Genomic DNA, 20,736 nt, shown 5'->3' with positions numbered 1-20,736 from the left:
AGGAGCTGTTAGAAAACCAGAAGAAGTTAATTCTGATAAGATTTTAGTTTATGTTGAATTTATAAACGAAACACAGAAAATCAACACAGAGACAATTAAGCCTGAGGAAGGTTGTTTAGAAACCGTTGAAGAAAATTGAAGTGTATCAGAAAACAGTCAGAATGGTCCTAACCAAGCACCGGATGCCTCTTTGATGAAAAATTATTTTACAATTTGCTAGTTGTAAACTATTATGGTGTACCCGAATGTTGTTTGATAAATAATCTATTTGCACATCTTACTGAATCAAATATCACAATAGAATGTTTGAATCAATAAATAAACTAGCTTATTGAATGTCATCAGTACTACAAAAGAAGACGACAAAGATGAAATTTTGAATCAAAAGTCTAATCTGTAGATCACGTTCGTGAATCGAAATACAACAAAGAACTAACTAAAGCTATTGCGGATATGTTCAGCGGTTTTGTTGATTTAAGTATATGTTAAAATGCTTTGAAAAAATTTAAATCTTTTTCTGAATTTTACATAACATTTTAAAAAGTATTAATAAGTTTTTTCAATAATCTTCGAAAAAGTAATTTACCAGGGATGAATAAAATGTGTAAATCATTTTCATGATTAATTACACGTAATCTCACAATTTATCGGATATTTGAGAAGTTTAATTGAAAAACTTGAGCATAATTAAACTAGGATTGAACTTAACAACATAATTGAAAAATAGAACTTATATTTTTTAATGTATAAAACAAAGCAACTAGTTGTTTAAAATAATCTAGATATCCAGAAGTTAATAACAAAAAATTGTATAAAAATGTCGCAAGATTGTCTTCGTTAACATAAAATACTTATTTTTCAGAGCTATTACACTCAAGCACCTCCGTTAAAAAGAAAGGAAAGAGCGAGAAAATAATTTAAAAGATTGGGTTTAATTAAATTACGTTGCTCAAAGTATTCTATTTTAATTTGATTGAGGTACATATTGTTAATAAATTTTTATGAGTATTTTGATAACTGTTTTTTTTTGTTCCTGTTTAGTTTTTGAATAAATTGTATTAGAACAATATTATCTATCAGTAGATTAAGTAAAAAAATAAAAATAGTACGTAATAGTTTAAAAAACTAGTAGAGGACGTCAAGCAAAACTTGAGATTGTACCGTTTAAAAAAATGGCTACTTTCTCTAATCATATATTACAACTAATATCAAATAGTCTATTAACCGTGTGAACTATGATGAAGTACATACAGTTATCAATTACAATTATTTTGGACAAGACGTTAATAAGTATTCGTGGTGTGCAACTCGATAACCGAAATGTTCTTCGTGCACCAATCCCAAATCCAAATATTTTAAACGTCCTTTTTTGTCTTTCAATAAACTGTATATATCATGCTAAATAGAACTTTAAAGTTAATAATTAAATTAAAAGCAATGATAAACTCTTTCATTAAGAATTTTGTTGGAGTCACAAATTAGTTTTACTTTAGCTAAGTTGTAACAAATAAATAAATGTAGTGCATGTATACTTTTTATTTTATCACCCTAACTAGTTGAGTAAAATGCAATTTCTACTAACAAAATGCTAATTTTCTGACACTAACATAATTCTAAAAAACGATAATATTTTTTTAAGAACTTTAAATAGTGTTTTAAAGGTTAAAAAGAGTTCTACAAAGTAAAGGTAAAGAAAAGAATGTATGTATAACAAACATTGTTTTGATAAAGTGCTTATAAAAAGTTATAAATTTTAAGTAATGCTCAAATAGTAAGTTATCGAGCACAAGATAAAAAACTTTAACTAAACAACGTGTTAGGTATAAACAAAAACTACCAATAGAAAATAACGCATATGCTCAATCAGTAATAAAGATAGTTTTATTACTACATCAGTTTTATCAAACCAAATTATATAAAAGTCTTTGTATACTTGAATTATTTCAATAAAGCTCCTGCTTAAGACTGTGACTTTAAGTTATTCAGTTAACTTCAAAACTCATGTAGCTAATAATTTTTAGAACTAACTTCTAACAGAACTTAAAAAGTTGAGTTTTAAGACTTAAATATAACTTAACTCTAAAGTAGCAATTTTAAAACTTAAAAACTAAACGAGTCAATTATACTGTAACGATGTACATACAGTTTTAAGAGCTTGTAATTTGTATAATTTTATAAGTTTAAGTTAGTTAAAAATTTTAATCTAAAACTAAAATACTTATTTTTTTAGGTTGTAGTTTCACTTTTGATAAAACTACAATATCTTAACTACTCAGTTTATTTTTATTATTTGTTGATTTATGAATTAGTGTAAAACAAGTCGTAAAAGTTTAAACTTTTTTTTAATAACAAAAAAGCTAAATAAAACGTTATGTTTAAAGTTAAAGTATTGTAATAAACATGTTTGAGGAAGGACGTTTAAAAGTAAAACATTTTAAAGTTTTTACACTATTTATATTAATGCAATTAAATTAAAAATTATTAATTATTATTTGGAAAAACTGTCTTAGTATATTAAAATGTTAAATATCCAGAAAAAATTTAAGTCAGGGCAGAAAGATCAAGTATTAACAAAAGGTGGTAGGTACTTGATCTTTACTCCTGACTTAATAATCTTCTGAATGTTGAACACTTTAATGTACAAAAAAATGGTTTTCTTATTATAGTCTAGAAACTAAGCTTCTTAAACATAGTGATCTTTTACATTCAAAGATTTTTCAAAAAATATTTATATTATTTAATGTGGAAAAAAAAAGTTTTAGTACTTGAAGTTAAATTTATCTTAATGTTTTTTTAATTGTTCTTGTGTTTTTAGATTAATGTTATATTTATAATAATATTATATAAACAAATAAAAAATTTGATTTCTTAAATATGCACGTTTAAGTTAATTTATCTATTTGATAATATTAAATAACACCTTGAGTTTTTTTTGTTCAAATATTTTTATAATTGTTGTTATAGATAAAATTGAGTACACGGCAAATCATACTCTTATAATTGTTGGTTTATTTCATAAGATTCTAAATATTGTGGAAACTAATTTTAATAATTTATTACTTAGTATTGTCTATACTTTCAAACTGTTATTAGTTAACCTACATAAATTTTCTTAAAGTTTAAAAACTAAAATAGGTTTGCAAGAAGTTGTCATACATACTTTTTTTTTTTTTAAATTCAGATTTTACATACATTTAAAACAGATTTAGATTAACAAATTTTTTACCATAGTAGACTTTCAAGTGCGTTTTCATATTACTAAATTTCTGCTTATTATTTGAGAAGTGAATTAAAAAAATGAATGTGAACTGTCAAAATACCAATTATCAATTTTATTTTTCATTTACTTAAGAAAAGCATTTTCGCTTTTAAATTAGAGGTAAGAAGTACTATTATTTTAAAGATTTTGTATGTTAGAATCAATTTAATTACTGAAGAGGCTAAATAACTGACTATATAAAATTTTATTGCGAATTTTAACTAATTAACGGTTAAGTACATTAAATAAGAAACATTAGCAGTTTTACTTTTATATCGTTGATATTTTTATAAAAAAATTACGTATATAGTAGCTCTACTAACTATTTGACAGTTTTTTTAATGTTGTGGCAACTAAATAAAACTACTGCAAAAAGGGAGCTGACCATTGAAATGAAACATAAGTTTAATTTTATTATTTATTTTTACACAGTAATTTGTTTTTACAGTTCTTTGTTTAGTTGCCTGTTTTATTGTGTTAAGAAAATATAATTAAATCACAGTTTACTTAAAAATGTTATAGGGCTAGTGATTATTCTTTAAGCTTTTTTCAAAAACATAGTTCTATAAGTTTATAAAAGCTGAATTGAAATGTTTCTGGTTAAAAAGAATTCAGGAAAAAATTGTATGAAAGCACAAACTTATTTACATTATTGTTTAGTTACTTATTATTCCAAAATTTGTTTTACAAATTACACACTCATTTTTCAAAATATACGCATTCAAGTCTAAGTAATTAAAATAAACCCTGTAAGTAGAATAATTGTTGTTAATTGTTATACGCTTTTTTATATTTGTAGAAATAAAAGCCAAAATTTATTTATAATTCATAAGCTCAACATTTATTTTTGAATAAAGAAGGTGATCCATTTATATATGTTACTTAAAGTTGTTTTCTAATTGCTTTTCAAATAAAACATTTTTGAAAAAAATATTAACTGTGACAAATAACTGTCTGATAGTCTCTTAACCCTCTATGCCTTAATCAACTTTTGTTAGTTAAGCTTTACACAAATGGTATATTCACAACAAAATTTAAAAAAAGAAGTAAAAGTTAATGCTGTCTTGTCTATGTTAAATAATTTTACTAATGGTATATTCACACCAAAATTTGTAAAAAAAGTAGGTAGAAATAAATTTAGTTTATATTTTCAAGTTTATACATTACATAACAGAATTCTTTAAATTAATAATGTAGCTAGTTAAAGTTAACAAGAGTTTATTAACTTAAGAAACTAGAATAAATGTTTTTATACTTAATTGCAACTGTTATTCATGATTTATTACTAAAATTAAAAAAATTCTGGTCCTGAGTTAAGTTCTAACGTTTAATTTAAGCTGAAAAAATTTTACTATATCAAAAAACAAAAACATAAACACAGTTAAACACTCAGCTAAATAAACAATGTTGAGTCAAGCGCAGTTTGCCAAATACGTGGATGAAGGGAATCCTGACTTTGGAAATTTTGACGACAAAAATGCTGAAGTTGACGTCAGAAAAACAAACCCTTTCATCACCTGCCCACTTTGTTCTGGTGACTGAATTATCCTAACTAACATTATGCTTTAATCTAGGTTCAATTATTTTAAAACCTACTTGTTTACTTTATGCAGTTCTCTTTGATGTTTTGATTAGTTAACCATTTAATGTTTTTCTTCATGTAAATCTGTTATTCAATGAAAACAAGTTGTTTATGTTTCTCAAGGTAGAATAAACAGATTTTATATTAAGCTTCTTAGCTTTTTACATTATGGTAGGTTATATGCCTTAAAATACAAGAACTATGAATTAACATTTGTAGTTTAAATGCTATTAATTATTTAACACTTTTTTTTTGAATATTTCTGTACAATTTATACACATTAGTTTTTGTTATAGTACTTAACTGTCATATTTATCTTTTAATTTTTGGTAGAATACACAGTTAGTTACTTGGTCAATAGGGTAAAATTTAAAAAGTCCAATACTGAGTTAATAACCACTTTGCTGACATATACTACCTATATAAGAATTTTCAATATATTAAAAAAAATATTTTTAATCAAAAAACTTAATGGCTGGATGTTAAAAAGTTGTGTTAAAAGCGTGAACAAAATAAAAAAGCATTAAATTGATAGCTTTTAAATTATAAGCACTTATACAAATATTTACAATTAAGAGTTTAACTTAATTATTTTGTAAAATATATTTGCACAGATTGTTTAATCGTGCAAAAGCATTATTAAATGTATATATATGTTTTTATATGATTTTACCTTGAAAATTTAAAAATAAACAATTAAGAGCTCGTTTTATGTTTTACTACAAGCCGTATTCAATTAAACCTACAAAGCTGTAATTTGTTTTGCAGGCTACCTGATAAACGCCATGTCGTTTGAGGAATGTGGCCACACTTTTTGCAAATCCTGCATCGTAGCTAAGCTGAACACTGACTCAAAATATTGTCCTGAATGTCATAGGCATGTGACACTGAACAACTTGAAAAGTGACAACACTTTGCAAGAGGTTTGTAGTTATCCATGTAATTTTGTGTGTAATAAATAAACCTGCAATTCTAAAGCAACCCTTTAAGGTTTAGTCTCAAATACTGAACACAGCTAATGTTATTTGATAATTGAGAATTTTACGATACCTATAAAACATCAAGTTTTATACTAAAATTAAGCTATAACTTTCTTTTTTTCAAATCAGTTTTTTAATATTTTATCTGTATTAAAACTACCAATGTCAAAAATTGAGATTCTTTAATGTTACATAACATTTTTAATTGAGATTCTCTTAATTTAAAATTGCATCCATTAAAAACACAAAATATTTTCAGATTGTTTACAAATTGGTACCAGGACTGCTTGAAGACGAATTGAAAAATGAAAGAGAATTTTGGGAAAACAGAGGAGTTCCTTTGAAAAACTCTAAATCTCATCTGCTGAAAATCGATGAAGTGCAGAAAATGTTAGGACAAGATGTTGATAGTAATGAGGTTTGAATTTTTAAAATTGTTATCCACGATTCATTAGTATAAACCAGTTCTATTGTAAATTAATTAGGTAATTTTCAATAGTTTAATGGACCTGCTTGGCTAAACATTAAAAATATATATATAAAGACAATAAACGTAAACGCATTTAGTGCTTCAACGATTTTTTTAATATGTATCAGAGTAACAGAGGTCTGCTGAGTTTATAGTTAAATAAAATCCGAAAGTATAATGTTTTAATTTTTTCACATTTTATAAAAAAATATATAGCGAAGTAATAACATTAACAAGCTTTTAAAATATCTATTGATAAGTGTTAAAATTGAATGGACTTTAAAACTATCTTAGTACGTAAAAATCATGATGATTCAGTTATAAAAGATGAATCGTTATACAGTCGTAGATGTGTGGACCATAAAAACAACTTTAATACAGCTACCCCTTATATTTAACTTTAAGTGACTTAAACTGCTTCACACTCCTATGCCGTCATCACGCTTTATTTTATGATGTTAAAGCTTAAAGATTTTGTTAAAGTAATGGGAATTCGATACTTTTTTTTTGCTGCTTTGTAGGAAGAAAATGCAACAGCAGCAGCTTATTACAACAAACATATTCACGACGAAACAATTGAAGGGAATGCAAAGTTTGATGGAATATTTATGTTTCTGTGCAAGGTAAACATTAAAGGAAAGAAATTACCTGACAAGTACATAGCAGCACCTTTGCGAGTTAAATTTGTCAGCGTCATAAAAGTTCTAGCCAGGGTAAGTTTTGAAACTAAACGCTAAAAGCATTTAACGCAATTGAAATTTAAAGCCTGTGACTTGACATTGTAGTAACGCATACTTCTATTTTTAATTATTTACTCAACAATAAAGCTTTTTCCTAAAAAAGTTAACTTTTAAGTATACAAGTGAAATATTTTTCTTTACTTTGCCAAACTTTGTAAACACAGCAATCGTTCAATAAAAAAAATTAATAAGTTTCATACAGTTTAATTATTTTGTGCAAAAAACATTTTTTAGGAGCATGATATCAACTTGAATGATCAAATATTCAGAATAGATCACGAAAGTGTAGAAGAAAACATGCTGATAACACAAGTAGCTAAACTACTTGAACCTACTGGAAAAAAATGTTTGAAAACTGAACAGATTGTTATTAACTTTACAGTTTATGAAAAAAGTTGAGTTGTTTATGTATAAGTTGCGACCTGAATATGTTGTGTTTTGAAACTTGCTTTAAGTTATTTGCTTTGAGTTGTGTTTTTTTCTAATGAAACTATCAAACTAACAGTTATATAAAGTACAAAAAATACTTAATGTTTTGTCCTTATAGTATTGACTTTTTGATTTAATAGTTTTAAGATAACCATAAACGTCTTGATATTCACTGCTACCAATCCAGATTGATGTTTACGACTGTAAATATAAATCTTTTATATATCTAAGTTAAATATTTTAAAGTTAATGTTTATTAACAAAACAAATACATTGTATAAAGACTTGGTTGTGTTTTTGTAAATAGAATTTTTATTTCTATATATTAGTATGTACACTAAAAACGCAAAGTTAGCACTACTTTGTTTTGATTTATACCTGGACTCTTTTAATACTTTACACTAAACTTGATATTATATTTAGATAATATATTCATAAATTTAAAATAGTAAGTATTACCATTTAAATTCATTTACCCTAAAACCAAAATTAAAAAGGAGTTCTTAATTTGTTCTTTACTTAAACATAGATTATCACTTTGACGAATCATGTTTTAATAATGAAACATCCTTGTAACTTCGAGATAGTAACGTAAAATAAAACAAGTTTATCAAATTCTTTTTAGTAAGCTTTGTGATTTTGTTTTAAAAAGCTCTGTGTCACACAAGTTAGTTGTAATTGTACAAAAGAAAATTATAATTATTAGCACTTCGAAGTATTTTTTTAAATTTAGCTTTTAGACCCTTGAATTATATGTCAGTTGAAAAAAACTCTTGAAAACAAAAAAAAAGTTTGCCTTGTAAAAACTTTCAATTTAGCTATAATTGTAATACTATTTCTCATGTAATGCTCCATTATTGGTTTTTATACCATAAGCAAGCAAGATTATTATGATCACGCTTGATAAAAAGCAGTTTTTACTTACTCAAGCATGATATTATTAACATAAACCAAACAACAGTTATAGTGTCTGTGCTCAATTGACATGACAATTATTAGCATTTTACAAACTCTGATTAGTTACAAACTTGATTAGATGTAGTCATACAGAAAGTATGAACTACAAACACGGATCTCTGTTTAGGATAAATAAGTTAAGTAAGAACAGTAGTACGTTATAATAACTTTTCTAAGTACAAAGGTGGAATATAAGCTCAAAAACAATAAAATAAATAACTTAATGTACAGTAACCTCTCGCTTATTTACGCACATTGTGTCCACAGAAAAAGTGCGTAAAAATATGAGAGATCGTAAAAAACGAGAGGTACCAAATATGCTCACTATAATGGCTGTTTTTTTAATATTGCCTCTAGTTAAAAGCAGACTGGGCACTTTCCCACTTCTAACTACTATTTGTTTACTTTATTTTTTAAATGTGAAAACAACAGATAAAACTAGACATATATTAAAAAAAGGATTTAAATTTCTATAAAATAATAATACGTTTAAAAATAATTTTACTATTTTAATAATAAGTAGAAATTATCTTTATCTTTATTTATATGTGACATTTATATTCTATTCTACTTGGCAAATTCAATTTATAATTAAGCATTTCTTTCGAATTATAAAATGGTGTTATTAATATATAGGGCAAGACTGCTGTATTATTTCTTTGTGTTTTAAACTCTCATTATTTCATTATACTTTCATTATTAAACACAGTCATATTTATTTCAGAATTTTGATTTAATCTCTTATTGTTAACAAAATGTCTGATATACTGAGGTATAATTAAATGTTTATCAATTAGTCAAGGAACATAAATTTACAAATTCTAAAGATATAGAGAGGTGTGTTAGCATTCAAAATATATTTTAATTTAAAAATATACATCAAACCTAATTTGTGCAATACTAAAAAAATTAATTTTTTTATTTTTTGAATTTTATAGAATTCTGAAATGCGTAACTAAACGAGAGTGCGTAACGTCACGAGTGCGTAAAGATCCGAGAGGTTACTGTACTTGCATATACACTTGTATTTTCAAAACTTTATTTTTTGTTAAATAATCCTTGTTGATCTGCGTCATAATTCTTTTAATAATTCCTTGCTATGAAAAAACTTAGAAAAGCGGCATCACTATTGTAAAAAAAAATTGAAATAATAGTTATACTTTATGATAGATGAGTACGACCTACGTTTAAATTATACCTAAACAATCAAAGTTTGACTACAGCATTCTAAAGCTGACCTTTTAAACTTTAAACTCCTATCAAAACTAGTTTTCACACAATCGCAAAGTTGTTCATTAATGTAGAAGTAAATGTGACATTAGCTAGAAAAAAGGTCTATAAGTTTGCATCAATTACAAAATGTTTGAAGATATTAACAGCAATGACTGGTAAAGGGGCAAATAATTAAGTTGGTTATCAGTTAATAAAGGGGCGAGATCTTATATATATTTTTTTTTGACAATGGGGCGACTATAAAAATGAGCTTAAGATACCTTAAGTAAATTTAGTAAAAAGTACTGTTAGTAGTCCACACCGTTTACAATCATTTGTGGTTTTTGGCAATGTAATTTTAAACTTTAACTAATGAAAAAACTAAACATATAGTTTTATAATTAGCTATGAATTACAAATTTTTATCAACGAAACATGGTTAATAAAAAAAAAAAAAAAACTTTATTTTGTACATATCTTGTACTTTTTTTATTCTAAGCGATCTAACATTTCAAACTTGATTTTTAATCAATTTTGTATTATGTTTACTTCAAAATGAATTATTTAAGCATTTTTAACACTTTATGATACAAGTTGTCCATAGACGTCTAATTCACCACGTTTGATGTTTAGGTTTATGCTTAAAATAATGAATAATAAGTAATAGTTTAGAACACCAAAAATTGTTATTTTTAAATTTCTATTTGTTATGAACAATCAACAACCACTTGTTTGAAATTATGTTTTATTTGCTACTTATAACGAGCAGAACTATCATCCATGAGAATTAACTTAAAGACTTAAAACAACTAGACTCTTAACAAAAAAAAAAATTTAAAGATCTAACTGACATACACATACTATTTATCAATTTTTTTAACAGTATAAAAATATAAATTATTAAATGAAAAACTATATGTTTGCTACTTTTGTAGTACATTTTTTATTTATACCAATAAGTCAAAGTTATAATTATACTTAGAGCCCGTTTGAACCTAGAAAATATATTACATGTTAAGAGAAACACTTGATCAACAATATTTATTGTCTTCATTTCTTCTAAATTTTCTTACTCCTACTTGTTGTTTCTCATATAAGCTTGATGGCCAATTGATGACATATGATCTCTGAAATTTTGGTTTTAAAAAATTTAAAAGCTTTGAGTTTAAAAAATAGTTTAATTTGATTAATGAGAAAAAATTCTAATTTTATTACTTTTTACTTAAAACTAGTTAATAAAAGTTTGTATAAAAAGATTTTCTTTTTAAAATATCTAATAAAAAAAATGTCTTTTATTCAATAAAAAGAATTTTTTGTGTTGTATTTCAAGTATAGCAACTCTAATTGTAATTTTAAAACTTATAGCAACTATTCACTAGTTTTATACTTTAATTCGTTCACTTAATCTTTTAACATAGTAATAACTATTACGTATATTTCACCTCACTGGGTCGAATTTTCTCAGTGGTTTGCTTTCTCCACTCGATTGGGAAGGATTACTTGCGTACATTTTTTCAAACTTTTTTTCTCTTTCTCTTTCCAGTTGTCTTGAGATCATCCTGTTTTGTTCATTGGTGTACTTCGGCATTTGATAGTCCCTAAAAAAAGATAAATGCTAGATATTGGTTTATATTTGAGTTTCTTAAAAATAGATTTTGATTTTAATCGAAGTTTAAATTAATTCACCAAAAGTGACTAGTTTACAGCACAAATGTTTATTCATTTTGATTTAGTTTATCAATACAAGCTTTATTTTAATTTGGGTAAAAGTATTTAACTTAAAATAATTACGTTTTTTTAAAAACAGTACTTACTAAAAAAAAACGGAAACACAACTGTTTATAAAACGTAAAACATTATCAAAAATTTTTCATCAAAAATTACCTGTTTGCTCTGTAGTATTCCATACTATCCTCTCCATACAGCCCAAAAGCCTCACCAAACCTTTATTAATAATCACAAAAGTATTTTTACGGTTTAATTCTTTTCATTTCAACTTAACAAGATTATGACTGTGATAAAATGTGATAAACTGTACATAGCTGATTGTTTTCTGTTGTTTAGACTGTTTTAACAAAGTTATTTTCAAACTATTAATTTTTAGCATTTTTTATTTCATCAATTCTCTTAAAACTTTGTTAATAGTTTCTATTTTAATTGATTTTATAATTCAAGGTTTTAAAACAATGAAAAGTATTATAAAGCTCATGAAGTTTAACTACAGGATCTCTAAAAAGCAATTTGTTTACAATTTAAAATAAAAACCAACTTTTTTGAAACGCTCTTATCTTTTAGCTTTTGAAGCATTCTTGAAACCATTTTGTTTTGCTCTTTTGTATAGCCAGGAGTTAAATAATCACTGTAAAAAAGATTTTTATTATTGTTATTCTGTTTCGTTCACTGTTGTTTATTTGAAACATAGTTACTTAACAACTAGTTATTTTATTACACTTACAAAGATGTTTAAAACATTAGTTTGAAAAAAAATTGGCAATAAATAACTGAATTTTAGTAATTTTTATTATTTACAAACAAAAATTTACCTTTTTTCACTGCTGCTTCTAAAGTCGTTGTAGTTTTGCCTTGAATAACTTTGAAAAAAAATTATTTACATCATAAACTTTATTCAATTATTATACTTACAAAACAAGTTCTTAATTTGTACCATACAAATTTAGAGTTCTCACAGGAGCTTAAAAATGCATTTTATAGTAATTAAAATACAAAGTTAATTCAAAATAAATTTTTAAATGTTAGACGATTTTGAATTAAAAATTAATTAAACCTAAAAACGCAATTTAAAAATCTATTGTTTTTGTTTAAAAAAATTTAAATTAAACCTATCTTGTATAATTCATTTTTTTCATAGTTAACATAAGCAAATTTTATTAAAAAAAAGTATTATTTAAAGTGAATGTTTTTTAATTTTAATGTTTAACTTAGAAATACACATTAAAAAATATAATAATCATTACTTTTGACTTTCATAATTTCTACCGGCTTCGTTAGCTCTGGGATATCTTTGATTCTGGTCTTGACTTTCTCTACATAAGTTTTTAACTTTTAAAATTTACTAAATTGAATAACTTACTAATCCTAGCTTTTTACGAAAATATTAGCTAATGTTTTTATTTGTTCATTATATTATCTCTTTTAAGTAGTAATTGTGTACTGTAACTGTAAGACTTTTTACAGGGTGCGATGAATTTTTGTCTCTTTAAGCAGATGAATACTTTAGACTTCTAAAAAAGGTAGTACATGAGTTTTGTTCTAGAATAAAGCTAACATCATATGCTTCTGGACTAAATACATTGTTTAAAACAAACTGTTTGAATTGCTAAACATTATTGTAAAACATAATAAAATTTAAGTAAATTTTATCTTCAGTTATTCTTCGTAATGCCAGAAAAAAAAAGTTTAAAAAACATTTTTCCCCAGTTGAAATAGGTCGTTGTAGTTATTTAAGTTTCTCTGCTGAACTGTTCTTTTTTTTTTTAAGATAAAGGCTAAAATAAATAAAAAAAAAAACTGAATATATACTAATACATTAGTTATTATTCTTGTAATTACTTTAAAAGCTACTAAACAAGTCAATTGGTACAAAAGTACTGCAATATGTATATAACAATTAATTTTCACATATGTATAATAATGTCAAACATTAATTAGACATTTTCAAATTGAGAGTTTTTATTCTACACAGTGTTTTATGCAAACGCAATGATCAAGATTTAAAAAGCTCTACAAAGTAAGGCAGACAAAGCCATATATACTATAATAAGCTAATAATTAGCACTAATTATATTCTAACTAAAACTGATTAAAGTAAATGAGTTTATTAATTATTCAAAAGTTCCAAATTAATAATGCCTAATAAAAACGTATAAATGTTTTAAACAACATTGATTAACAAACGAAAAACCTCTTGTAATCCCAGGTTTGCTTGAAATGATCTCTCTTGTTTGGATCGGATCCTTGAGTGAGATCAATTTCTGGAACTTGCCTACCGTCGTACTTATGACTTCCGTTGTTCCAAAATTCACTAGAATCCAAACATCGACTGTACGTTTGAAACATGTAACTATTTTTTTGATTTATTAAGTTAAGTTATCGGTAATTCAACTAGTTTAGGAGTTCCCGTGTTTTTATTTTTGAATAGCGTACCATATGAATATTTTTCAAGTTCCTCTAAGTTCAAAGTTTTCTTTACAAGTTAGAATACAGAAAAAAAAGAACATAGAGAGAATACTTGTTCATAACAATAAAATCAAACTTTTATATAGTACAGTAAAAATTAAAGACAATGTTTTTTTATTGAAAAAAATCTAATAAAAAAATATTATAGCTTCTTAACATTCATATATTAACCAGATTAAACCAGATAAAACTCATTTTCTTAATCACTACCTTGGTAGAATTTTTAAAATTATTTTTTATTAAAGACTGCCCCTTTACCATTTAAATACCCTACTACTATCATAATTAGTTATATTTCCTCTTCACTTATATTTCATTCTGATAGCAAAAATCGTCAACAAAAAAAAAACGATACTGCCAACTTTAACAATTCATAAAGTATAAATTGTTAGTAAGTTAGTAAATTAGTTAGTAAGTTAGTTGATATAAATTTGGAAAATTTTACCTGATATTATTATTCTTATTGTTGGTTACACTTCTATCACTTGCATTATTTCCTGAGTAACTGCCTCTACCATCGCTGTTATTTTTGTAATTTGAACTCATTGTAGAAGACGCTAAAGGACTGTATAGTATACATCTTTTAAGTAGAATGTTAAAACTTTGAAATGTTTAAAAAAGGAACCAGACGTTTAACAATTGCAGAACTAAATTACATAAAAAAGTTATTAATAACATTTTAAAAAGTTTAGCACTTTTCAAAGTTAATTGTATATATAAAGAAAATAATGTTATTATTTTAACAGAATCACTTCCCCAGAATTAATTGTTTTTATGAAACATATGCTCTGGTACTTTTAAACTTAAATTACCTCAATAAATTATATATATATATACTATATATAGTATAAAATAAGGTTAGTATTCAAACTTGAACAACTTCTACTGAGCCCACTTGAAGGGCTGTTAGATAATTTATTGAAATGACGATTTTAAAAATACTGGAACATATGTTTCATAAGGACAAAAAAAATTGTCTTTAAACTTCAGCCAGTTCAAATTTAAAATAAAAAGCACTTTGGTAAACAAAGATGCAAAAGTTTACAGAAAAACAAAACAATATGACGTAAGAATTGAACATTGTTTAAAATTATAAATTAAATTAAAACTTTCACAACCAAATATTTAACGATTCCATAGTCACCAATCTCCAATTATACGTTCCAAAGCAACAAATTTCTGTAACAAGTATTTCTGTCAAATCTTCAGAACATGTCTTCATCTTGCAGAACATTGATCTCAGCTACTATTTGCCACTCGTTATGACGGCAAATTCAGTCAAAAATCACTTCAAATTGTGGCAGCAACAGTTCACAAATCTAGCTTAAGAATCAACTGAGTATCCAATAATTTCAAAATCTATAGCCCAAAGCACATTAACAATAGCCCTTCCAAAAATCAAAGTTGAAAAGTACCTAAAATCTATAAGGGGAAGGTGTAGCTTACAGATTAAACTACTAATAAACTACATACCACACACCAAATCAATGGCTAAAGAGATGAACAAAACTAATTACTTATAAATTTTACTGGTAAATATTTTATTTAAATCAAATCTTTTTAAGTTTAATCGAATATGTTTAAGATTTTTGCACGATACTAGTTCATTTGGAAGTTTGTTCCACATTTTTACCGAACGATATAAAAAAGATTTGTGCCAACCAACATAGTTGAAATGATATTTGCATGTATATTTTCTATTATTACCTCTGAGTGAGTAATTATTTTTATAAGGTTTAAAGAAAGTTTGAGAATCAATAGTAGTTTTATTGTTAATCAGTTTAAAAAAAGTAATTAGATCAAATTCAAGTCTTTAAAGTTTTTATATTAAGCTTTGTAAGTCTGTGTATATAAGACGTATATGAAATGTTGCACCGATTAAAGATTAATCTCGTAAATTTTCTTTGGATAGATTCTAGTTGGTTGATGTCTTTTATAGAATATGGAGACCATAAAGGTGTGTTGTATTCCATCTTAGGACGGATGTAAACTAGGTACAGTTTTTTAAGAATTACCAAATCCGTTGATATAAAGCTTTTTAGAACTTGAAAAGATAAAATTTATGCAGTACGGTAAATATAGTTAATATGATGGTTCCATTTTAAATTATCTGAAATAAAAATTCCAAGGTCTTTAAATACCTCAGTTTTAGGTAAAATTGCATTGTTTATTTTAAAATCAAACGTTGGAATAGGTGTACTTTTGCGAATATTCAAAACATGACATTTGCTGGGATTTAGGTTTGATCTCCTTTCTTTTAACCAATGGTAGATTTTATCTAAAGATTTTTGTAAAACTAAGTTAGATTGGCTAAATATTTTCGTGTCGTCTGCAAAAAGCATAATGTTGCTATTAGAATCAACCTCTAAGGCTATATCATTTATATAAATTATAAATAACAATGGACCTATAACCCCTCCTTGCGGAACTCCACTAAAAATTGGTAAGGATTCTGAGAACGTGTTACCGATAACTACTCTTTGTGTTCTTTCCTGAAGAAATTCTTTGAACCATTCAACTAGATTTCTAATAATTTTGTATTGAGATAAAGTTTTAATTCACTTAAAATGAGAGACAGAGTCAAACGCTTTCTGAATGTCTGTATAAATTACATTGATAGATTTATTGGTAAAAAAAGATGCTAACCATGAATGAAGGCAATCCAATAATTGAATACATGAAGTTCGTTTAGGAAGAAAACCAAATTGTTTCGGAGAAATAAGATTATTTAAGAAAAGATGATTAAGTATTTTTAATGAAATTATACGTTCAAATGATCTGCAAAAGCTACTAGTTAGTGAAATTGGTCTATAGTTTAATGGTTTATTTTTGTTTCCTTTTTTGAATATTGGTACAATATAAGATATATTGCCTTGGTATGAAAGATATAGCTAAAGATCAATTAAAAATTAACGAGATTGGAAAAAAGAGAGAGCTAATAGTTCGTTTTTAAACATACGAAGGTATATTTTCTGCTGTTCTGAGTATTTTATCTTTAAAATGATTTACAGATTCAATTATTTCATTATTACTAATAAAAAAATCCTGCATTTCAGGACAACTCTTATCAATAAGTATAAAATGTTCATCCTCATAATCTTTACTAAATACTTTTTGGAATGATTTGTTAAAACAAGAGGCTTTATCAAAGTCAGAAATTAATGGTAAGTTATTTTCATCAAGTAAAAGTAAAGTAAAAGTTTATGTTACTACTTTTTTTAATTTGACCTTTACCCACATAAGGATAAACTTGTCTTGCATTGTATTAAAGATATATTAATGGATTTTTTGAGTAGGAATGAAATTTTATGCCATAAGAATTTAAGGAATTGAGAACTTTTATTTATTTCAAGGTGTAAAAGAAGGGGTGTTAAGACATTAACTAAAATTTATATTTTTGAAATTTTTAGAATTCTAAAATGCGTAACTAGACGAGAGTGCGTAACGTCACGAGTGCGTAAAGATGCGAGAGGTTACTGTACTTGCATATACACTTGTGTTTAAAAAAAAAAAATTTTTGTTAAATAATCCTTGTTGATCTACGTCATAATTCTTTGTATAATTTCTTGCCATGAGAAATCTTAGAAAAGCGGCAACACTATTGTCAGCAAAAGTCGAAATAATACTTGGTTTATTTTATAATAGATGAGTACGACCTACGTTTATATTAAACCTTAACAATCTAAGTTTGACTATAGCATTCTACCGTTGACCTTTTTAACTTTAAATTTCTATCAAAACTAGTTTTCACACAATTGCAAGGTTGTTTATAAATGTAGAAGTAAATGTGACCTTAGCTAGAAAAAAGGTCTATAAGTTTGCATCAATTACAAAATATATGAAAAAATTACTGTAATACAAATTTAAATTTAATGGTCTGTTTTGGCTATTAAGGGCAATGACTCGTAAAGGGGGCGAAAAATTAAGTTAGTTATCAATATCTATATATAGCAATATCTAATACATATATATTTTTTTAAATGGGACGACTATAGAAATGAGCTTAAGATACCTTCAGTAAATTTAATAAAAAATATTTTAGTAGTCCACACCTTTTACAATCATTTTAGGTTTTTGACCATGTAATTTTAAACCTTAGTAAATGAAAAAACTAAACATATCGTTTTATAATAAGCTATGAATTGCAAATTTCTTTTCGACGAAACATGGTTGAATAAAAAAAAGAAACTTGATCTTATATATATTAGACATTTGATGCTTACGATTATGCTTAAAATAATAGATAATAAGTAAATAGTTTAACACCGAAAATTTTTATTTTGAAATTTTTAGTTGTTATGAACAATCAACAACCACTTGTTCGTAATTGTGTTTTATTTACTACTTATAACGAGCAGAACTATCATCCTTGTGAATTAACTTAAAAACTTAAAAGAACTAGACTCTTAACAAAAAAATAATAATTTTGTCAAGGTCTAAATGACATACACATACTATTTATCTTTTTTTTTAACAAATATAAAAATATAAATTATTAAATGAAAAATTTTAAGTTTGCTACTTTTGTAGTACACTACTTATTAATACCAATAAGTCAAAATTATAGTTATACTTTAAGCCCGTTTAAACCTAGAAAATATATTACATTTTAAGAGAAACTATTGATCAACTATATTTTATTGTCTTCATTTCTTCTAAACTTTCTTACTCCTACTTGTTGTTTCTCATAAAAGCTTGATGGCCAATTGATGACATATGATCTCTGAAATTTAAGTTTTAAAAAATCTAAAAGCTTTGAGTTTAAAAAAAAGAAACTTAATAATGAGAAAAAAATCTAATTTCATTACTTTTTACTTAAAACTAGTTAATAAAAGTTTGTATAAAAAGACTTTCTTTTAAACAATGTCTTTAATTCAATAAAAATATTTTTTTGTGTTGTATTTTAAGTATAGCAACTCTAATTCATTTTAAAACTTATAGAAACTATTCACTAGTTTTATACTTTAATTCGTTCACTTAATCTTTTATTATAGTAATAAATATTACGTATATTTCACCTCACTGGGTCGAACTTTCTCAGTGGTTTGCTTTCTCCACTAGATTGGGGTGGATTACTTGCGTACATTTTTTCAAACTTTTTTTCTCTTTCTCTTTCCAGTTGTCTTGAGATCATCCTGTTTTGTTCATCGGTGTACTTCGGCATTTGATAATCCCTAAAAAAGAGATTAATGCTAGATATTGGTTTATATTTGAGTTTCTTAAAAAAAATTGATTTTAATAAAATTAGATTTTAATCGAAGTTAAAATTAATTCACCAAAAGTGACTAGTTTACAGCACAAATTTTTATTCATTTTGATTTAATTTATCAATACAAGCTTTATTCTAATTTGGGTAAAAGTATTTAACTTAAAATGATTACGTTTTCTTAAAACCAGTACTTACTAAAAAAAACGGAAACACAAGTGTTTATAAAACATTACCTATAAGACATCACCAAAACAATTTTTTTTTAATTTACCTGTTTGCTCTGTAGTATTCCATACTATCCTCTCCATACAGACCAAAAGCCTCACCAAACCTTTATTAATAATCACAAAAGTATTTTTACGGTTTATTTCTTTTCATTTTAACTTAACAAGATTATGACTGTGATAAAATATGATAAATTGTATATAGCTGATTGTTTTCTGTTGTTTAGACTGATTTAACAAAGTTATTTTCAAACTATTAATTTTTAGCATTTTTTATTTCATTAATTCTCTTAAAACTTTGTTAATAGTTTTTATTTTAATTGATTTTATAATTCAAGGTTATAAAACATTGAAAATTATTATAAAGCTCATGAAGTTTAACTACAGGATCTCTAAAAAACAGTTAGTTTACAATTTAAAATAAAAACAAACTTTTTTGAAACGCTCTTATCTTTTAGCTTTTGAAGCATTCTCGAAACCATTTCATTTTGCTCTTTTGTATAGCCAGGAGTTAAATAATCACTGTAAAAATTATTTTTGTTATTGTTATTCTGTTTCGTCTACTGTTGCTTTTTTAAAACATAGTTACTTAACAACGAGTTTTTTTTATTACACTTACTAAGATGTTTAAAATAAAACATTTGTTTAAAAAAATAACAGCAATAAATAATTGATCTTTAGTAGTTTTTATGATTTATAAACAATGTTTTACCTTTTTTCAATGCCGCTTCTGAAGTCGCTGCACACTTGCCTTGGATAACTTTATAAATAAAATATTATTTAAACAATCAACTTTCTTCAGTTTTATACTTACAAATCTAGTTCTTAGTTTGTAACATACAAATTTAGAGTTCTTACAGGTGCTTTAAAATGTATTTTATAGTATTCAGAATACAAAGTTAATTAAGAATAATTTTTTTATGTTAGACCTTTTTGAATTAAAAAAGTACCTAAAACTAAAAACGTAATTTTAAAATTTATAGTTTTAATTCAAAAATTTTTTAATAAACCTATCATATATAATCATTTTTTCATAGCTAATACAAATAAATTTAATTAAAATAACAGTTTTATTGTAAAAAAAATCAATTTTAATGTTTAAATTAGAAATACACATTAAAAAATATAATAATCATTACTTTTGACTTTCATAATTTCTACCGGCTTCGTTAGCTCTGGGATATCTTTGATTCTGGTTTTGACTTTCTCTACATAAGTTTGTTAACTTTTAAAGTATACTAAGTTGAATAACTTACTAATCCTAGCGTTTTAAGAATATATTAGCTAATGTTTTTATTTGTTCATTACATTATCTCTTTTAAGTAGTAATTGTGTACTGTAACTGTAAGACTTTTTACAGGGTGCGATGAATTTTTGTCTCTTTAAGCAGATGAATACTTTAGACTTCTAAAAAAGGTAGTACATGAGTTTTATTCTAAAATAAAGCTAACATCTTATGCTTCTGGGTAATAGAGTGT

General features: G+C 25.2%; 1 protein-coding gene across 1 annotated transcript; it reads left to right on the top strand.

Moving 5' to 3' along the window:
• Positions 1-4,663: 4,663 nt before the first annotated feature.
• On the top strand, positions 4,664-7,429 carry LOC145835768 (polycomb group RING finger protein 1-like). The gene is made up of 5 exons (XM_082943486.1): positions 4,664-4,793; positions 5,610-5,764; positions 6,081-6,239; positions 6,812-7,003; positions 7,265-7,429. The coding sequence occupies exons 1-5, from the start codon at positions 4,664-4,666 to the stop codon at positions 7,427-7,429; spliced, it is 801 nt and encodes a 266-aa protein (XP_082799612.1).
• Positions 7,430-20,736: the final 13,307 nt, after the last annotated feature.

The sequence above is a fragment of the Thalia democratica genome, chromosome 1 (genome assembly GCF_965202585.1).
Source record: "Thalia democratica chromosome 1, ktThaDemo2.hap1.1, whole genome shotgun sequence".
In the NCBI taxonomy this organism is placed as follows: domain Eukaryota; kingdom Metazoa; phylum Chordata; class Thaliacea; order Salpida; family Salpidae; genus Thalia; species Thalia democratica.
Note: the sequence above shows the minus strand (reverse complement) of the source record. Positions and strands in the feature narration are given on the sequence as shown.

Excerpts from the sequence above, each read along its gene's own strand:
- LOC145835768 (XM_082943486.1), top strand. The coding sequence starts at position 4,664 with ATGTTGAGTCAAGCGCAGTTTGCCAAATACGTGGATGAAGGGAATCCT. Across the intron at positions 6,240-6,811 it reads AAGATGTTGATAGTAATGAG|GAAGAAAATGCAACAGCAGC; the intron begins GTTTGAATTTTT and ends GCTGCTTTGTAG. Across the intron at positions 7,004-7,264 it reads TCATAAAAGTTCTAGCCAGG|GAGCATGATATCAACTTGAA; the intron begins GTAAGTTTTGAA and ends AACATTTTTTAG.